A 22133-nucleotide genomic window follows, 5' to 3' on the forward strand; every position below is an offset into this window, starting at 1 on the left:
AAGTCGTGCCATACTAGACTCAACCATACAGGTCCTACTCAACACTAGTTTGATTACTAAAATCATGCCAAGCTCGCCTCAACCAATCAAATATGACATACCATTAGATTGACTATTCAAGCCATGTCTTAGCTCGATTCAACCATATCAAGCTCACCCTCGTCTTGGTTATGCAGGTCGATCGGCTTGATGTGGTCTTATGTTAAATGCTTCATGACTTTGTCGCGCAAATTGCACAAAGCAATAGCATAAGCTAAACATGTTCATTTCTACACGTCCTGTATGAAAGACAACCTTTCAAAAGCACTTCTCAACTCCATGCACCCTGTAGGCGAATGAGCTGCCCTGAAGAAGGAAAACTATCTCCACGGCCACACGTTGTCGTACTCATATGAATGAGAGTGAGGAGTGAGAGACTTTGAAGCAAAATCTAATATATGGGTTCGGATGACCAAAGAGAGACCATTAAGTCAAGAAGTGAAGGCTATAAAAGGAGGAATTTGAGAATGAATCTGCTCGTGTAATTTCTAATGAGGGGTAAAGTGTGATGTCTCACCATTCAAAAGGTGAAAAAAACGCATGAGAATGGAATGAATTTATTTGTGTGATACAACACTTTACAATCCCGTGTGATAATAATTTATATGTTCCTTAAACAATATTTGATTAATATTTTGATGACAATTTTCTTTTATGTGTTCCTTAAACAAAGCATTTAAGACGGTTGTTAACCTCATCCATGCGTCTAAGAACCCTCTCACAAGCTCAAACTACAAATTGGATTCTCTCATTCTTTTTCATAAATTTCTATCTCTCTTGATTATCTTTTTTATTTTTTAATGAAGTGAGAGAGTGAAATTAACAGAAAGATAAAAGAGTTCGATGAGTGAATGAGAGAAAAAAGAGGGAGATAATTAGAGGGGAACAGGCCAGACCGAGCCAGCCTATTTCTTTAAATAGAGCAGACCAAAGCTTTTTTATGAGCCTATTTAGTTAAATGGATCAGGTTAAATAGGTCAGGTCGCATGCCATTAAAAAAGTCTTTTAGCCTATTAGGCCAGCCTATTTAAGCTAATATGAATAATATTTTTATTATTATTATTATTTATATATTAAAAAATTTACTTTGAATATATTATAAATTTATTAACTTTTTCAATAGTTTAAGTTTATTAATCTACATTAGTTTTTTACATATATAATTGTATTATATCCTAAACTAGAATTGAAATATGATGGCATATATAGTCAAAATCTCTAAAATATCATGTTAAATATCAAAAGTACATCAGTTTATTAGTTCAGAAGTATATTTAAAAATAAATATAATTATTTATTTAAATATGTTCATGAGAAATAAGCTTTTAAACAGGCTAACATGTCATGTTAAGCTTGTAAAAGGTCGGGCTCAGGCCTAAAAAATAAGTCTATGATAGGTCATAGGTCAAACTCAGGCTTGGCAAAGCCTAACTCGGTCTTGCCTATTCCCACCTCTAGAGATAATCCATATCCCTCAAACTACATTTCTTTTGCGATTTCGCGTTACTTTGTTGATGCTTTTAAATACCAACTTTTATGGATAACAAACACATTTAGTCTTAACTAAGTTACAAAAAATGTTCAAGCCCAAAGAGCTAGAATAGACATAGAAGCAGAACCCATAGTTAAGGCAACAAAAGAAGCCTTTTTCAAACGTGGATCAGAGGTTATAAGCTTGTTGTGAAAGAAATCAGCTGCTATGAGATCAACAAGAGCCATGTAAATTAGAATTCCTGAAGAAATTGAACCTAGTAACCCTTCTATTATTAAGGCATTTGGGTTACTATCATCATAACCTGTCAATGAGAATAATACCATCCCCAAAATTATCCCCATTGGGGTTGTTACTGAAAACATGAAGCACATGTACACCACTGTTCCATAGCTAAATCCTGCCTGTAATTATTAATTAATGGTAAGATATGAATTAGAACAAAACTATGTAATATATTTATGTCTTTTTGTCAAAAAAAAAATTATAATTTAAGCCATTATATATTTTTATTATTTATATTTTTACTGTTCATGATATGTCAAATCCTGCCTATATTTATTTATTTTTATTATTTCTATATTTATATGTTGATTTTTTCTTTTGTTCACACCAGCATTCAGCCCACTGGACTGCCTAATCTGGTTCGGAACCATCAAGTAGTTTCAGCGTCCTCCCGATTGTAGTTGCGAAAAATCGAACTGTGATCTTCTCTAGCAAGTTCAGTGTCAATCATCATTAAAACAACTAACTATTTTCTTTAACTTGTACAATTTAAATTTTTTATATCTAAATACATTAATAAATGTCCCCTACATGTTAGCTTAAATCACAAAAGCTTCATCCATATATATTTCTACCAACTTCACAATCAACAAAACATGCAATTAACTTCAATCCCAAAAAAAAAAAATGCAATTAACTTTGTCAAAAGAAAAAACATGCAATTAACTTTTTAACTTCATCCATTATCTTTAAAAAAAAATTTCAAAGTAAAACAAGAAAAAGAAGAAAAAATGAACTCACTAACCTGAGCAACACAACCACCAAGACCCATCCCTTCAAAAATCTGATGAAAAGCCAAAGCAGCAACCAAAGGTCTTATAGTACAAACATTCTGAGACATACCCATAGTCACACCAATTATAACCGAATGAAATATTATCCCAATTTCTAAAACTTGCGATACCAATCTCTGTTTCAACTTAATCAATTCTTCACCTCTCTCACAATCCCCATCACCACCACCACCGCCACCACCAAGTTCAACTCCAATTTCTTTCTCACCCGCACTCACAGGCGCGTACTGCGCGTGTTCAACATGCGAACTAGCAACAAGATCCACAAACAGAGCGAGGATAACGCCGATAAGAGTGACCAATCCCGAGAAAGGAAAATCCTTCCATGGATGATGTGATGCCACGTGGCAATCAGAGAGTGCTGCGTACGCGTCAGGGAGAACGTGAACTAACGATGTTGAGAGGATAACGCCTGCCGCGAAACATTTTATTAAGACTAATGCTCTTTCGTATAACGGTTTTCCCCGGAAAACACGGGCGAGAAGGACGGGGGCTGACATGCCGATTGCGCTTGTGATGAAGATGACGAAGAGGGAGATTATTTTGAGGTTTGATGCCGCGACGGTGTCGCGGCAAGCGGTTGGAGATAGGTCTGTTGAAGAACATTCCGTTGTTGCCATTGATTAGAGAGAGAGAGAGAGAGAGAGAGAAAGTGGTGAATGGGGAGGGTAATGGAATGGGTTTTGAAGTTGAAGATGACGAGGAAGGTTTAAAGGATGATGAAGAGGAAAAGGGATCAGTGAGTGATGAAATGACGTGGACCAGTTTCGGTTTCTGTTGTGGATTATGCATTAATGTGGGGTACAATATAAAAGTAGTTTTATATGGTTACGTGTTGGAATCTTGAATCATTCCAAATTTCCAATAGTACTAACTCATCTCTTTTTTTTCTTTTTTTTTTTTTTTTTTTTAATTCTGATTTTGAATACTCTCCGATTCTACTTCTATATATATATATATATATATATATATATATATATATATAACAAAATGTTTACTTTTTAGATTCATTATAAAGTTAATATATTTAGATTATAATGTTGTTTAGATACATATATTTTACAATGAATTTAAAAAATAAATATTTTCTTATATACAGGACCGGAGGGAGTAATATGAATAGAAATAAATACCCTCTTTAGTTCTATATATAAGAAAAATTTTACTTTTCAGATTCATTGTATAATTGATGTATCTAGATAATATTATAAACTAGATACATCATTTCTATAATGAATTTAAAAAGTAAAAATTTTCTTAAATATAGGACCGGAGGGAGTATGTCTATATTTAGTATACATTGATTTGTTGTAATTATATTTTTTCTATCCTTAATTATAAGCAAAAGTTTACTTTTCAGATTTATTGAATAATTGATGTATCAGGTCTGTATTACAAACCATATTCATCAATTTTTCAATGAATCTGAAAACTTGACTTTTACTTAGTCCCTCTGACCTTAATTATAAGCAATTGTCACTTTTTAGATACATTGAATAACTAATATATCTAGTCTAAAAAGTGGAGTAAATATATTAGTTATTTAATATATTTAAAAAGTGACATTTGCTTCTTAATTAAGGACGGAGGGAATACATTACTTTTATTTATTTTATAACCGAGGGAGTACATTATTAGTTTTCTAAATAGTTTAGTCAACATCGTATATTATTAAAAAAACATATTAATGAAAGACATAGAATTATATTCTTACATTGTATCAGCTTTCTTTGATCCATAAACCCGAAAACACCTCTCCAAGTTGTCGCCCCCTCCTTCTCACCTTCACATGGCTGAAAATTCTTCCCTCTCAAATAATTGTGATGACACTTCCACCAATAGGGGTGTCAATGGATATCCATGGGTGCAGTGCAGATGGTATGATATTCGTGTCCACTCAATTAGATAAATATGATATTAATATCCGCTCCATATCCGTGCGGGTATCCACTAAGCGGGTAATCCGTAGGTTTTGAGATATCCGCGGATATTAACAGATATCCATGGATGATAATTTTTTTAAATAAATATTTTTTTTCTAATTATACCTAAAATTTCTTAAAAGAAGTAAAAAAAAAAATATATATATATATATATATATATATATATATAATAATATTCATGCATTTCACTTTCAATTTACAACAATGTCACCACATTCATTTTTCTTCTTTTTACAAAAACTTAATATAATATCCATATATTTCTCTTTAAAAAAATAATATACATATATTTCTAACTAAAATAAAATTCATCATAAAGTTACGTGAAATATAAAATCATCTTTTATATTTAATAACTAAGGATATTTAAGTAATTTTCTTATTTATTAGCGGGTATGGGTATCCGCGGACGTGGATACTATTAAATCTGTATCCATATTAATTGAGTATCGGGTAATTAAAATATCCATTTACTTCATCCGTGGATATCCATTAAGTTATTTGTCCCGTATCCGTGGCGGATTTTATCTGCGGATATTTGCGGGTATGTTTATTTTTGCCATCCCTAGTCACCAACCAATCAATCTATACTCTGCTAGGAAATACAAAATTGCACTCCCGCTTTCGTAGTTAACAACGTCGAGTCAATCATTCTGGTCTACCTTTATCTCTCTTGGTATGCCCTATTTAAAGTGTAAGCACACGTCTATAATGTGCTCGACATATCATCCCTCCTACTGATGCAAAAGCAATCCACACGGCAGCCAGCCTCAAAGCTATAGATTCTAAGCTTTGGAATCGTCTAGACGTTGTTGTATTGCAATGGATGTATGCCACCATCTCACAAGATATCCTCACATTGCTACCATGTTCAACGACAAAAAACATTCAAGAGCCGTTTAACTTGAAAACCAGTTTAGAAAAACAAACCTTTAGGATTTTCCCTCTGAAGGTGGAAAAACACAAGAAGGGGGGGGGGGGGGGGGGGGGGTTGAATTGTGTTTTAGTATTTTTAAAAACTTTTTCGAGTTAGCAGCGGATAAAGACTAAAGCACAATATAAAAGGAGTGAGAGGAAATAAAAACGCACAAGAATTTATACTGGTTCCTCTCACAAATCGAGAGTAGTCCGGTCCTCTTGCACTTCCAAGAGAGTTCCACTAAAATAATCACAAAGATTACAACACTTGCTCAAGTTACACTTAACAAGAGACTTCCTACTCAAATTCTCAAGTTACTACTAACAAGAGACTTCTAATCACAAAGATTATAAAAGAAAGTATATAGAATACACCTAAGACTTAACCAAATACAAGTATGATAAGTTACAATGTGTTTAAACAAATATCAGAATATGAAATATTCAGAGCTTCAGAACTTAAGTCTTGTGTGCAGAGTTTCTTTCAATTCGTATGATTGCGCGTGAGTGTGTTGTTATACAGAAATACGTCTTGTATATATATGCAATCAAAGATAGACGTTGCATATGACCGTTGATGAAGATAAGATTGTCCGTTGAAATTGTCTTGACATGGATTTGAATTACCGTCTAAATCTGAACAAGAGTTTCAGCTACTTTGGCTTGATGCAGAAAAGACTTTCCATTCTTAGCTAAGAAGAAAGATACACCACGTTCCTTCCTTAAGACTAGGGATGGTGTAAGAAGACTATCTTGAATCACTTGTAGAGTTGCTTTTATCGTTGATAAACGTGTTGATACAATGATTTAAACTACATAGCCTAGTCTTCAAAAAGATCAAGGATCTGTGCAGACGCTTTGTCATCTTCTGAGCCTCCAACTTCTGAAGTTCACAACTTTTGAACGTTGGTATCCTCTGAGCCTTCAAAACCTCTGAATGGTCAACTTCTGAGCATATCTTCAGAACTTATCTTCAAAATAATTCTGCATACTTAACAACAATTTTTAGTACTTCCAATTGTACATTTAATACTTTGTTATCATCAAAACCTTTAATAATGATTGGGGAATTTATAAATCTCAATTTTGTTCCAACACCCTCCACCAAAGTTAGCCTATTGTAATTGTCTCAAACTCTTTTCTGATCAACTTGCAAACATTGATTCTTCGGTTTCCAACACCCGTTTGGTATTGAAAATGATCTCTTCCTATACCGACACATATGCCAGGTTTGTTACCTGCATCGACAACATGATCCCTTACCAACTTTTGTTGCTGCAAAATTCGTACTAGAGATCGAAGAATCATGTGTCCTTCATTGTGCTACTCACGATTCTTCCTCTTCCACACCGGCTGCGCTCGTGGCCAATACCACTGCACCTCTGTCTGATCAGCTTCCTCCGTCCTATTCCACAAACAACACGAATAATTGGACTGTTTTCACCCCCCCTTTGACGATTGCAGGAAGAAAAACAAATGCAACACATCATCCTTTGCAACTTTTTTATCGTCTTTTTGGAATGATCGTATAGGTCATCCGGGAGAACAAGTTTTAAATTCTCATATAAAAAATAACTTGATTGAATGTAAAATTCCTAGGAAGCTACATTCACATTTTTGTCATTCTTGTCATCTTGGTAAACATGTTAAATTGACATTCATGAATTCTCATAATTATAGTTTGTTGTCATTTGATATTTTATATAGTGATGTATGGACATCTCTTGTTTTAAGCTCGTTAGGTCACAAATACTATGTTCTCCTTTTGGATAATCATTCAAATATTTTGTGGATGTTTCCCATCTCACATAAATCTCAAGTATACTATTGTTTTCAAAAACTCCGAGCTTATATAAACAGTTTAAAAAAGAAATTAAAATAATTCATGGTGACAATGGTCGTGAATATGTAAATAATAATTTTTGAAAAATATGTGAAACAAATGGAATTTATTTGCTTTTGTCTTGTCGTTGTACATCTTCTAAAAACGGAAAGTCCGAAAGAAAAATATGTTTCATTAACAATATTATTTGAACATTATTAGTTCATGCATCTTTACCCCTGTTTTTTTGGGCATCATGCTTTAGAAATGGAAATATATCTTTTGAACATTTTACCTAGTAAAACTACCAATTTTGAGTCACCTCTTAAATTTATGTATCAAAAAGACATTTTTTATTCCTACTTACGTGTTTTTGGATGTTTGTGTTATCCTCAATTTCCTTACTATAATACATAAACTTCCACCTCACTCTACATCATGTGTCTTTCTTGGATACCCATCAAATCATAGAGGTTACAAATGTCAAGATTTATCTTCAAATAAAATTTTCTTTTGTCGCAATGTTATATTTGACGAAACATCTTTTCCTTATGCAAATCTGCACACACACACCCCCCCCCCCCAACCCACCACACACGCCTTCCTAGACAATGGCATATCTCCTTACGTTATCGACCACCTCTTGACTCAAACAAAAACCGACCAAAAGCAAAGCCAATTGGCTCATCCAATTGATTCATCCCCCAATCAATTTCGGACCAACGAACCATTGTCTCTACTCCAAACTCATCAAACCGATCGACACCCTCCCTCCTTTCTCATACTCAGCCAAACCCATAATTATGTGTTGGAACAAAATTGGTTCTAAAGCCCCAAGTTTTTAAATCTATAAAGTTTTGATGATAACAATAAATATTAAATGTACAATTGGAAGTACTAATTTTTTAATCTAGTGTGCAAGACCATTATAAGCAAATTTTGATAACCTTAAGTTCTGAAGAAAACAAACATGCTCTGAAAAGGCATGCTCTGATAAGGTATCAGAAGCAAGGATGTTCTGAGAGGTTTCTGACTCTGAAGCAACAGTCGTTCAGAAGCAAGAAGTCTTCAGAAGATGCTCAGTTCTATGTGCAATGATAAGTTGCTTTCATGCCAGTCATATTCAGAGAACGTTGGAGCCAAGTTAAAAGGACCTTACTCAGAAATGGTATACGGAATTCAAATGGATAAACAAGCTTATCAACCTTATTCCAATGTTGGGTAAACGTAGAAGTCAAACTGTGAAGTTTCTCTGTTTGGTATAAACACCTTATGTAGTGACAAAGTAGAGGAACCTCACTACCACTTTGGCATGTCACGTTGCTTTCACTTCCAGACTGCCAAGAAAATGTTAACTGGCTACCTGATCCTTGCATAACGGTCATATTCACATGGAGCGTATTCTTTGAACTATATATACAACACTTCATCATGAAGATAAATAGAACATGCACGCTATCTATCAATTGCACACTCTCTCTGATAATACAAGCACTCATCCTTTGAACCTTTGAATCTCATTCACATAAAAATACTTTGAAGTCTGTTTCTACTCATTGTATTTTAGCTTTAAGGTTTCTTTGGTGCTCTGTATTATTGTAACAAATCTCGTTTCATTCTTAAGTTTGAGAAGTCTCTTGCTTTGTGCTTGAGCATTGTGTAGAAGTCTCTTGCTGTGTGCTTGAGCATTTGTAATCTTGTGTGATTATAGTGAAACTCCCTTAGAAGTGCAAGAAGACTGGACTACTCTCGTTTTGTGAGAGGAACTAGTATAAAATTGCTTGTGTCTTTTCTCTTCCTTTGATCTCTTTTATATTGTGTTATCTGCTGCAATCTTTAACTAAGCTAAAACTTAGAAAAAGTTTTAGTTTAACTCAAAACACAATTCAACCCCCCCTGTGTTTTCACACCTTCATTATGTGACTCACATCTTTCCCAACCCCACTACATCATCACACCCTCCACCAACAAACCCACTATCCCTTCCTCCCATTTTGCAACTGTGCTTACAAACAGACACCAAACATGTAACTAGGAGTCAACATGACATTTTTAAACCTAATAAAAAATATCATGGTCTACACACCTAAATTATAAAATCCCATCTCCCTAGTAACCAATGGCTGCAATTGAAGAAAAAATTGAAAAATGGCCATGGATGATGATGAGTAAATGCTCTAATTAAAATTAAGACGTGAGATTTAGTACCACAACCACCTGATGTCAATGTTATTCGAGCTTTGTGGATTTTTAGACATAAAGAAAAATTTGACGGTTCTTTTGAGAGGCATAAAGCCAGAATTGTAGGTAATGATGCGGGTCAATAGGTTGGCATTGATTGTGGAGAAACTTACATTCCAATTTTTAAACAAACAACGATTCGAACCACTCTCAGTATTGTTGTTTCTAAATCTTGGCAAATTCATCAATTGTTAGGCTTTAAGGACCCGACAAATCAGCATTATGTGTGTCTTCTACGTAAATTCTTATATGGGCTCAAATAAGCTCCTCGAGCGTGGTATAGACACTTTGCTGATTTTGTTTCCTCCATTGGTTTCTCTCAAAGCAATTATGATCACTCTCTCATTATTTACAAGAAAGGCATTCATATGGCACACCTCCTCTTACATGTTGATGATATTATCCTTATTACTAGTTCCTCTGATGATCATTGGCAATGTATAATTTCACTATCCAATTCAGAATTTGCTATGAACGATTTGGGACCCTTGCACTTCTTCTTGGACATTGCAGTTACTTGCCACTCTAGAGGTCTCTTTCTCTCACAAAAGAAGTATGTAGAAGAAATTCTTGTTCATGTCGACATATCATCCTGCAAATCGTGCCTACCCCGATTGACATAAAACTGAAGTCGAGTGTCACTTATAGCACTCCTTTTGGGGATCCACCTCTCTATCACATCCTTGCAAGTGACCTTCAATATAAGATTTTTACTAGACCAGACATTTCCTATGCAGTTCAACAAATGTCTCTTCATGCACAATTCCATAGACGCTTAGATTTTTTGAGTTGTATGCTCAGAAGCTAATTGACACTTGTAAAAAGTTGCCAAAAGCTTGTAGGTGAATGTGTAGTTAAAGGATTGAAGGTGAAGCTACAACATTAATGGAAGCTATGAAGGAAATGACTCAGCGACGTATCTCTCATGTCATTTTTTAGATCGATTTCAAAAGTGTAGTGGATGCAATTTACAATCTTCACTCGGGAATCTCTGAGTTTAGTTCCTTAATTAGTAATATTCGCAATGTATTGTCTTTAAATTACAACTGTAAGGTGAAGTTTATCAAACGACAAACGAACATGGTGGCTCACAAGCTTGCTAGAGCGACCATGTCATGATCTAGTCGTTATTATTTAGATATATTACCTATTTATATTGAAACTACTTTGATTAATAAAATGCTTTGAGTTTGTGATTGTATAAAAAAAGAAAAATGTTAAATAACGGCCCGAGACATTAGTTAAGCATACTAATATGAAAGTTTTACCTTGAAATTTATACATTTAACACATTAAAAACATAAAAAGTCATATTTGTAGCATTAACTTTATCATTTAATTTCCTTTTTTAGTATGTTTAACAAGTGTCCCGAGGTCCTGTTTAGCATGACAAAAAAAAATCAAAACCATTGAAGATATGAAGAATAAATGAACGGTGGGATTGTACATATTCCGTCATGGGAAAATTAATTAATCCCCTTCCCACCGTAAACGGCACCTTTATTCAATACTACTACTCTCTCCGTCCCAAAATATAAGAACTAGTTGACCACTGCACGCAAACCAATGCATAACTTTGATTACGAATATCTTTAATTGTCCATTAGTAAAAATTATAGAAATTTGATATTTTGAAAATACTCGTCGAAACAAATCAAACAAGATCTTATATGATAATATTTACATTTATACATTTTTAGAAAAATACGGTCAAAACAAGACATATGAATAATACATTTAGTCAAATGAACTCTTATAAAATGGGACGGAGGGAGTATATTGGTCATGTTAATGAAAGAGGATATTTGATTAAGTAACATTTCTTTTGTTTATTGAACTCCTATTTCTTTATTTTAATCCTAATTCACAGGAGATCAAATTAAGACTTTTGATTAGGCTGTTTAAGTGTAAAGATCAATCACTTGAACCTACGACATCGGGTTTTGGAGACCCGCGTTCTACCGAACTGAACTAAGAGCGCTTTCTTTTCATAAAGAATTTTATTTTATGTGATGGCAATACATCTTGCATGGATACATACTCAATAGGGAGAACTATTCATATTGAGTATGTCCAATTGGAATCGGTCAAAATTGATCTCTTGCTGATACGATAACCAATAGTTAGGGATATGGATGACAGGATTTGAACCTCTGACATTTTGTACCCAAAATAAACGTGCTACCAAGCTGCGCTACATCCCTTTACATCGGTTTCCAGTTTCATTGTGTTATATTTGTAAGTTACAAAAGATTAGTATCAATGATAGCGCACAGACTAAAGAGAAGGGTAAACCCGTCATTTGGAGGGTTTATCAAAGGAGAAACAAAAAATTAAAATAAATAAATAAATAATATAATATTAGTGTGTTAGTTTGAATTTTAAAAAGTTAGTTATTGGTTGTGGTTGTGGATTGTATTTAAGTTTGATGTTTGTTATTTTTTATTTTATGTTGGAAGTTATTAGGAAATTATTTGGCCAGAAGAAGTTATCTTCTGAGAGAGCAAACTGCTCTGATACATTTGCAGATTGTATTTTCCTTTGTAAATTAATGAAAATCGCAAGTTTCCTTGCAAAAGCCTTTTCTCTATGGTTGTTATCAATCAATGTGTCATATTAACTTCAAAAATCTCACATTCTCTTAACAAATTAAAATGAAAGCATTTTAAAAAATTGAAAATAGAAAGGAAAAAAAAATTGCAAAGTAATAAAAAATGATAAGAGTAAAAAGTGTAATAAAGCCTATTTTTCCATTTGTAGACTTCGTTCGAAAGTTAAAGGAAACAAAAGCCTAACCCGGGGTCTAAATATGATCCCTAATTCTATTGGCTAATGGGATATAACAGATAAAGATGATTTAACTTTTATTTAGCAAAAAACTAATAAGAGAGAAACATCGTGCATTTCTTTTGGAATTTAGAAATGTCCTTGTTGCTTTGTTCTTCTGCCTTCGTTGCTCACGGTTTCTACCAGGTATAGACGGTTGAAAACCATCAGGTCCCCTTTCGACCAATTTAAAACTTGTCAATATGAGGACCCAAAACATGTTAGATAAAATCAGACACGATTACAAGGATAGTAAGCATTATGAACAAGAAAAGTTTGATTTATATACTAGGGAAATAACTTTGCTCGCACAATAGGGATCATCATCGCCTACCTTGTTCAACAACAAACTAATGATAATTTAAACTCCATACTTCTGACATGCTAAGAGTCAAAGGAAAAAAAAAATCTGAATAAATTCACAAGCATTTTCCAACTCACGATTAGAAACTTAAATCCTTATTCTACAGCTTACCACGTATCAATGAGCAACACACAAAAAAAAGTGTCACCCTAAGCTAGCCCAGAAAATATTACACAAAAAATTACAAATACTACAAAACTAATGCAGCAACCCTTTTCAATGATTCAGATGCCTTGTGAATATCAGACTCTGAATGCCCTGCAGAAACAAACAATCTAATTCCTACAGGCAAACGGCACTTGTCCAATGTTGATCTTCTTGAAGTCACCACAAATACAGAATCTTCTTTCAAAACCTGTGAATACAAAACAATTAAGTACCAGCAAAACTGGAAGTAAGAAATAGACATTGTCACATAACATTTCTTACACGCTCCGCTATATTTTCAAGCAGTCGTAGGTCATCATTCAAAGAACCCTGTGACTTCTTTAATCTCAAATAAACAATTGGTGACTCTGGATGACTTGCAATTGTAAAGCCTTGTATTTCCGACAACCCTGCAGTAGACAATGTATGTCAAATAAAAAGTGCCTAACCAAAACAATAAAATGAAATAAAATCCATTTTTATTTGGAAAGTAATTCAATCTTGATCACAAGCCAAATCATGGAAACTACAATACAATTCCATTTAGATCAAAGCCTACCTTTCCGTAAGACAGCGACGTTGTTCTTCAACTTTGTTAACAGACTGGGATTTTCCTCTAGGACATCAATAGCTGTAATTGCAGCGCTTGCAAGATATGGAGGCAAAGAAGCAGAAAAGACGTAGCCAGAGCTGCTCAATCGCTGCCAAGGTTGAAACCACAGATATTAGTGCTGGGAAAATGGATGAGAAATAATAATCATCCTCATCGACCAATTACTCAGTGATGCTCATTGCTAGCCTCGAAAAGTAATTTTTCAATTTCCACATTTACAATTTTCATCTCTTTTTATCTCAGTTTACTTGAAAATCCAAATTGGTTTATGAATCAGTATTACATATATGAACTACCATACTTGGTGATCTATAACTCTTGCACTTCCGGTGCAGAATCCTCCTTCTGTAGCCAATGCATGTCCCATAGCAGCAGTTATAAGATCTAATTTTTCAACCTGCAGCACACTATAACAAATCACAAATAGCAGTAGAAATTTGAATGTACGAACTACTGATCTGGTGCAAGTGTATGCACCCACACCAAAACAAAAATTGCAGTACATACTGGAATTCCATAGTGTTCAGTGAGACCTCTTCCAGAAGTTCCAAGCACACCAAATGAGTTGCTCTCGTCCAATAAAATACGAAACCGATATTTTTCCTTCAATTTAATGATATCATCTAAGGGTGCTATTTGGCCAGAATTCTGAGAATTTTACATGGAAACATATGTCAACAATTACTGATCAAGCAATTTGAGTTTTCACGCAGGTAAGGCATATGAGTACAGTAGATGTTAGTATGACCACTACAGAAATAATATCTATTACAAATCAGAATAGTGGATGAAACCAGGGCAATTAACAATAGTCTTTTAAGGAACGATATTGCAATTTGCAAGAGACACCAATCTAACAGCAACAACAATAGGTCAAACCATTTGTTTAAATACTTCGTATATCTTCAATTTGCATTTATTGATTACTATACTATCTCTGCTGAAATAGCAGTTCATATAGCAAAATTAACCAATATTGCTAGATGCATGAACCAAGCAATTCATTCAACTGAAATCTTAAGACTGTGAGCACTACTTTGGAAACACAATATAGATGTGTAAAGCTAATAAAAACATGCATGATAGACAAGATCTACCTGGTAGAGAGCTTCAACAACAATATAACGCCTCAAATTCTTGGTGTGCTTATATTTAGAAGTAATGTTCTCTAAAGTTTCTTGTAAAGAATCCATGTCATTGTGCTTAAAATACACCACGGTGCTTCTAGAAAGATAAAGACCATTCTGTATTCCCCAATGGACTCCCTCGTCCCTGTTAAAAATACAAAATTATATATGAATTGAATCTTGAACCTGCTTGAAACACCAGAGTTTGTAAACAAAGCCTCCACTGATCAAGCGATCAGCCAGTACCAAGTCTAGTTATTTTGCTATATTTTTCAACATAAACTGAGTGAAGAAGAATTCAGTTCATTCTTTACGCCATTCTAGTAAATTTTATTACAGAAGTAAAGGAACTAATGTAAAACCATCAAATTAGTTCTATTATCTATATATGTGGTGCATGGGTATCAATGCCCAATATAAATGCCATCAGAATAAATTGTGGAAAAAGTGAACAAAAATGCATAATGGATACTTACGCCACAATTATATCTCCTTTTTTGGAGAAAGCAGGAATAGCACTGAACATGGTTGAAAGTCCATAAGAGTATAGAATTGAATCAGGCGTTCCTAAAAATTTTGCTATTCTTGCTTCACAGTCAAGATGAACATCTGGGCAGAGGAAAAGTATCATTAGAGAACACATATTTACGCAAAAAACAAACTTTAAGAATGACCCTTACCAATTGTTCCATAAAACCCACGGGGACCACATGAACCAACACCGTATTTCTCTAAAGCAGAAGAACATGAGTCCTACAAGATAAAATATAGATTCACTGTACCAAATCAGTGCCAATAAAAAAAATAAAAATTTATTGATATGGGATCATTTCCTTACAATTAACTTTTGATGACCTATTAACCCAAGATAGTTTGCTGAAGCAAAATTGACAACTTCTTTACCATTAACTATGGTATGTGGGCCAGCAGCACTGCATAAGAAATGCTTCGTTATGACGAGTAACAAAAAAGATAATTGACTGTTTTTATCACAATAACTTACTATTTAACATACGTATATTATGAGCTCAACATGTGATTTATCTGTCCAGAGTCTAGACTGTAATCCTAATGTCTCATTTACATGATGCATTGAGCTCAATATGGAAACTTGTCAAGAGAATATACTTCAACCAAAGCTACTTCTAGTGAATTATACAGGTATCCCTCTTTTCAAAATCTAACATCTTTTTTTCTTATTTTTAACTTCAATAAAACGTGCAGCTTCCCAGTATATGGTCAAAGTTAACATTAGGAAAATGTGTGACATTGAAATCAAGGGAGACATTTGAAAACTATAAATCATATGGGAGAAGTTTTTTTTATCTACACTTATTTCTTCATTGCAAATAAACAACAACAATAATTTTAAGAATATAAAGGGTGGTTTTGTCCAGAGCAAAAGAATCCCATGTATTGGGGTCTGATTTGACAACCATAACCCTTCTGTAACCATGGCTACCTGGACAAAAGCAGCTACAGTTATAGCAGGGTGCCAGGGTTACAATTTTCATGAATTTATGTCGAGAAAATTTAATCATAGCAGCGAAGTTGACAAGTACCGAATAACATAAGATAATATCAGGGAAGGAACTCAGATAACGTAAAACATTTAAAATGAGAAAAATAGATGAGGGTGCTACCACCAGAGAAAATGTAATTACCTCTCCAGCACTGGTGGTTCATACTGCAAATCTTTATCAATAGAAGGAATAAGGGGTTGTGGAACCCATTCATCGCATAGCTCGTCAATTTCCTGCAGATATTACAGCACAAACTTAGAAAATGCCTAAAAAAACACAATGACAAGAAAGTTCGATGCACCTATTGCTTAAGATCTAAATGGAACGTTATGGTTTAGAGGTTCCAGATTAATTTAAAATTAAAAAGATAAGAAAGATGGCAGATGGGTGAAATCATGGAATAAATATTCTTGGCACAGGCAATGACAAGAAAGTTCGATGCACCTATTGCTCAAAGACCGTCAGCGGACGGAGTTTCAGATTCAATCATCATCTTGTCAATACTAGAGAAGACTCTGAACCTTGTGGTACAGTGCCAGAATTTAAGATGTTAATGATGAAAATAGTTGTTGAGGCTAAAGAGGCATCAATGAAGAAGAGAAGATTAAGTGCCATTGAGGAATATGTGAAGAAAATCCAGAGATTGATAACTCTCAACAAAAAGGAAAGCTTGTTACAAAGGGAAAGTTGGTACCAATGGGGATCAACCCACAATAAATCAAATGCTAAAAAAACCCTAAAAGAGGCGGCTGATGATGAAGTTGCAGATTTGTTTTACAAGGAGCAATTCCTTTTATTTGTAATTGTATAAAAAAAATTGGGCTCACAAAAAAAGTTGAGACAATTAGAAGAGATAGAATTGGCTACAAACCTCCCTCTTATCATGAAATTAGAAAGAAAATAAGCTATGGGCTGAATTGACACAATGCTTGATGAATTTAGGGAGGAGTGGACGAGAACCAGCTGTTTCAATCATGTTCGATGGGTGGACACTGGACACACAAAAAGGGATTCATTCTACAACTCTTAGGTGAATAGCTCTATGGAACAATTTTCCTATATTCATTGAACACTTTGTAGGGATAGAGTATGCAGTCCACGTCGTTACGAATAACACTAAAAATTCAAGGCACCAAGGGAAATGTAACCATATGTTGAAACTGTTGAGAAACATCTAAAGGTTCATCAAGTTACCATTCAGGAGGAAAATAAGGATAACCATCTATATTATTAGGTTTTTATATTGGACCTAACTCATCCTTATAAAATTGGCATGTAAGGTGAGGGTTGTCACTCTTTATAAACTATTTCCAGGTTTATCTTTTTTCAATGTGAGAATTGGGTTTTTTCCCAATATACTTATACTCTAGAACAATGCTTATGACCACGTTGAAGTTCAAATATGGGAAAGACTTGAGTAGGCATGCTATGACTAGATTTGTCACTACTTAATTGGCTCTAGTTCGTCTCAATGGTCGAAAAACATCACTGGTGAGCATGTTTAGGTCGAATCAGTGGAAATCAAGTAGATTTCCATCTTCATAAGAGGGAAGAAAAGTAGCAAACATGACTTTAGAAAGTTGGTTTCCGAAAAATGTAATCATACGCCTCAGGTCAGCTGCTAGTCTCATGGATGTCCTTTGGCTGGTGGATTCTAATGAAAAACCCGCTATGAGTTTCATATACTAGGTGATGGATTGTGCTAATTTAACTATCGTATTTACATTTCTAATTTCTACTATATGACCTTTAATGTTATGAACCTATATGAAAAATCATTGATGAGCTCTGGGATAACCAGCCCTATATGACCTTTAATGCAAGTGCGTATTACTATTACCTTAATCTCCAATTTTACTTTGTACCTAATTTAGAATTGATGATGCTGAGGTGAAACAAGGGCTATACAATTGTTTGACAAGGCTGGTAAGTGGTGCTATGCAGTGAAACAAGATTAATTTGCAGTTTCATGTCTTTGATTTTCATAGAGGGCTGTTTGGTTCTAAGTATGCAGAAAAAACAAAGACTATGCATCCTGCAGATTGGTCGGGCGATGTATTGGACTGGGATGATAACTAAAGGAGTATACTATTCATGTTCTGAGCTTGACTTGTAGCTCTTATAGGTGAGTGTAATCAGAGTTCTTTTGAAATGATAATTAATGTTATGATTTTGCTTATAGTTTTTAGTTTCTTTGTTCAGTGCTACTGCTAGGTAATTATTACATTTTGGTTTTAATGTCTTATTATTCTAGGCTCATTACAAGAAAAGAAACTGCTTGCATTAAAAGAAGACAAATGACTTGATTTATATATGTAGAACTGGAAGTTAAAATGGAAATATACAAGAAAAGTGTTGCTCTTTCATTTGATAATATTCAATCTTATGATGAATGGATAATTGAATGGGGAAATGTTGCCAATGTTAATGAAGAGACTGTAGTGCAACCTCGTAGACATGGTACCGATGTTGAATTAGTTGAAAGTTCAAGCCAACCAACTTCAGGTAGGCTGCTTTTTTGTCGACAATAGCATGAAACATGGCACTATCATGCCAATAGATACTTCATAATTAAGGGCCTATTTGGTTGAGGGGATGAAGATGGACTATTAAAATTTTAATTATGTTGACAAATTTACTCTCGGCTATATGTTAAAATCCAAGAATAATATTATTTCTGGGGGAGGGGGGTGTTTTAGATATTTTGTATTAAAACACTTTAGAGAGCATGTGTCTCTGTCGCATCAAAGTTAAGGCATTGTTCCCAATCTCTTGTCATAACCAAAACACCAAACATTATTAAGGCATTGTTCCCAATCTCTCCAGCAATTCTATGCATCTCTCTCTGGATATTCTCCTCTTTCTAGTGATTTCCTCTTTGGAGATTCTTTTTCATATGCTTCGCTCTGCATCTCCAGCAATTTTATATATGTGTAGGTTTTTTAGGGTAACTCTTACAAGTCTATGGGTTAGTGAATCGGGGCTCCATGAGTTTACCTAGATTCTTGAATTTTACAACCATAGATAGTATATACAATCAACAAAAAGAAAGTCCAAAATGCATCACAAAGATAGATGGTAATGTACCACCCACTATGGAGGGATAGTGGTTACTTTCAAACTTCACAAATCAAAATGCTTCATTTATTGATTCTCCAAACTTAAAGGCAAAAAAGCACACATAATGGGTCTGTTTGGATTGGCTTATTTGAGCTTATCTACTGATATAAATTTTGTGAAACTGTTTAGGAGAACTTATGAAAACAGCTTATGACAATTTTTATAAGCTTGTTTGCGCTTATTTTCATAAGTTTTCCAATATAGCTTATGAAATAGCTCGTAGAATATATTAAAATAATTTATCTTCAATTTAACTTTTGCTATAAAATTAGCTTATGTAAGCTTATACATAAGCGCTTATCATGATAAGCATTTGTGTTATAAGCTGTTATTCAAACAAGCCCTATATATGTAAGAGTATGTTCCAACTTCGAAGTAGGCATACAATCAGTAATAAAAGCATGCTAAAGTTCACAAGTGAGGACCATATTTTCATCCATGGTAAATTTTAAGCTCTAAAACCTCATAAAGAATATTATGCGTTAGATTTAAGTGTTTGAATAAATTCTAAAATCTAAACATTAACAGAAACCACTTTTCAACTGCACAACATACTCATACCAACAACTCCACACACAAATCAGAGGCAAAGCATAATAATTAATTTTCAAACTCCGCATTTCGATTAAATAATCATTTAAAGTCATAATTTTCTACACAGGCCTTTACAGCTCTACACAGCTAATTCACATCCATAAAATAAATGAAAAAAATCTATTATACATTTATATATAACAAATAAAAAAATTATACACATGCACTCGCACAGAAAGAGATAGCACAGTACCTTGTTTGTCAATGGCCTTTTAGGAGGTTTATAACTTTTCTGAGATAGCAAGAAAAGTATAACCACCAGGAGAAGAACTTCAATAAATAAATGTCCTTCAAACATAAGATAAAAAAACATAGGGAATTAATTAATTAAATACATTCATAATCATTTATATACTATAAAGTAATAGGTAGTATAATATAATTAAGTCCAGAACAAGAAAAATTACCACCAATATTAAATCCAAAAACTATAGCGCTTGCAGAAGGAGCATCTAAAGCATGTGTAACCCAATCTAATGTAGTATTAACGAAATTGAGCACAGTTGAAGCCATCATAATCTAACTATATCAATCAAATAAGCAATTAAGCCTTCAAAATCACTCATGCATAAGCTTTCAAGCTAGTCAAATTTCATGAAAAAATGTAAATCCTGCAAAGTATACGAAAATCAAACATAAATATTCCGATTAATTTCATGATTTTCGATCAGATTGAATGAATGAATAACCTAAACGACGTGACGTACCTGAAGATTTAGAGTGAAACGACGAGAGTTTTCTTGAGCGAGATTTGATTTGCGAGATTCAGAATCGAATGAGAGGAAGAGAAAAATGAAGAGAAAAAAAAATCAAATATTTTTAATTTTGTGTGAATTGAACGGCTATGATGGTGCCACGTCAGATATCGTTACCAAATAACTTAACGGTTGTCATGACGGGCTGTTTGACTTCTGTCTCGCTTCACTCTTTCAGGGTCTGTTTGGTAAAAATAAGGTTTAATTAGTATATTGGTCCCTTAAAGATATTTTTAGTTTCATATTGGTCCCATAAAGAAAAAAAGTTTCAGTTTGGTCCCTTAAAGATTGACCGTTTGTTATATTAGTCCATTCCGTTAATTTATCAACCCCAAATATATTAAGTGGACCAACACTATAGATGGTCCACCATATACTTCAATATATTTTTTAATCTTAACCATTGAATTTTTTGAAGAAAAGTAAACCATTAGATTTTGCATGTACACCATATCTAGCCGTGCACCACCATGCTCTTCATCCTTCATCTTCTTCATTCATTCCTTCATCCTACTCTACATAACTTCATCATTGAAAATCCAGAAAATAAATTTCAAAATAATAAAAATCTTAGCTTTTATCAAAATTTCAATTCTCAAAACAAGAACCCCTAAATCCCAAAATTCCCACATCTTAATTTTAACCCCTAAATTTGTAAGGTGCACCAACACGTTGCATACCCACAAACAAAACTCCTCCTTTCCATTCTCATCACAACTTCACATTTTTCTCATCCCATGATTTCATACCCATAACTTTTTATCATACCCATTTAATTTTTTCTTCAACCCATTTTCAAATTACTATAATTTCCTTGTATTTTGCTTCCTTTTGTTTACAATTTCTGAAACACACTATTGATTCAATATTATTCAACTATTGTTTGTTTGCTTGAAGCTTGAGAGTCTATTATGATTTGTTTGCTTGAAGCTTTGAGAGAGAAAGAGAACACTCTAGAAGCTGCCGGATTTGGGATTCTAAACAATTTTTGTGTCTATTTTGTAAGCAATGTGAAAAGGGATATGGGTTTTGAAAAACTGTAGATTTAAGATCTGGGTTTAAGATCTTCATGAAGAAGATGGAGAAGGAGACGGAATTGGTGAATGAACCTAAAATAAACTAGGTGTTGATGGTTCACTGTAAGATACAATAGTCTTGCAAGATCCAATGGGTTTCTGTCTAACAAAAAAAAATCAACGGTCAAAATTTTAAAAATTAATAAGGCATTTGGTGGACCACTTACATTGTATAACATTCCCAATTTAGTCAACAAAGACTAACGTTTTTTATTTTTTTTTAACGGAAAGGACCTTTTAGGCTAACGGATATGTCTTTAAGGGACTAAATCGAACCTTTTTTTCTTTAAGGGACCATTATGAAACCTAAAATGTCTTTAAGGGACCATTTAAGTAATTTAGCCTAAAAATAAGCTATAAGTTAGCTGATAGCTGAAAAGCTAGCTTATAGCTGATAGCTGAAAAGCTAGCTTATAGCTGATAGCTGAAAAGCTAGCTTATTGAAATTAAAGTG

The 22133-nt window shown here is 33.8% G+C and overlaps 2 protein-coding genes across 2 annotated transcripts; both read right to left on the reverse strand.

Moving 5' to 3' along the window:
* Nucleotides 1-1312: 1312 nt before the first annotated feature.
* LOC123881873 (zinc transporter 6, chloroplastic) lies at nt 1313-3383 on the reverse strand. The gene is made up of 2 exons (XM_045930626.1): nt 2562-3383; nt 1313-1935 (listed from the first exon to the last, which is right to left on the reverse strand). Exons 1-2 carry the CDS (start codon nt 3228-3230, stop codon nt 1621-1623), a joined length of 984 nt encoding a protein of 327 aa, XP_045786582.1. The 5' UTR covers nt 3231-3383; the 3' UTR covers nt 1313-1620.
* Nucleotides 3384-12619: 9236 nt separating this feature from the next.
* LOC123921839 (long chain base biosynthesis protein 1-like) lies at nt 12620-20694 on the reverse strand. The gene is made up of 13 exons (XM_045974532.1): nt 20556-20694; nt 20256-20459; nt 20042-20136; nt 16276-16367; nt 15450-15543; nt 15292-15364; nt 15088-15220; nt 14582-14756; nt 13992-14132; nt 13786-13881; nt 13431-13572; nt 13154-13281; nt 12620-13079 (listed from the first exon to the last, which is right to left on the reverse strand). The coding sequence occupies exons 2-13, from the start codon at nt 20362-20364 to the stop codon at nt 12915-12917; spliced, it is 1443 nt and encodes a 480-aa protein (XP_045830488.1). The 5' UTR covers nt 20365-20459; nt 20556-20694; the 3' UTR covers nt 12620-12914.
* Between the last annotated feature and the right edge of the window lie 1439 nt (nt 20695-22133).

This window comes from Trifolium pratense, linkage group LG4, assembly GCF_020283565.1.
Source record: "Trifolium pratense cultivar HEN17-A07 linkage group LG4, ARS_RC_1.1, whole genome shotgun sequence".
NCBI lineage: Eukaryota > Viridiplantae > Streptophyta > Magnoliopsida > Fabales > Fabaceae > Trifolium > Trifolium pratense.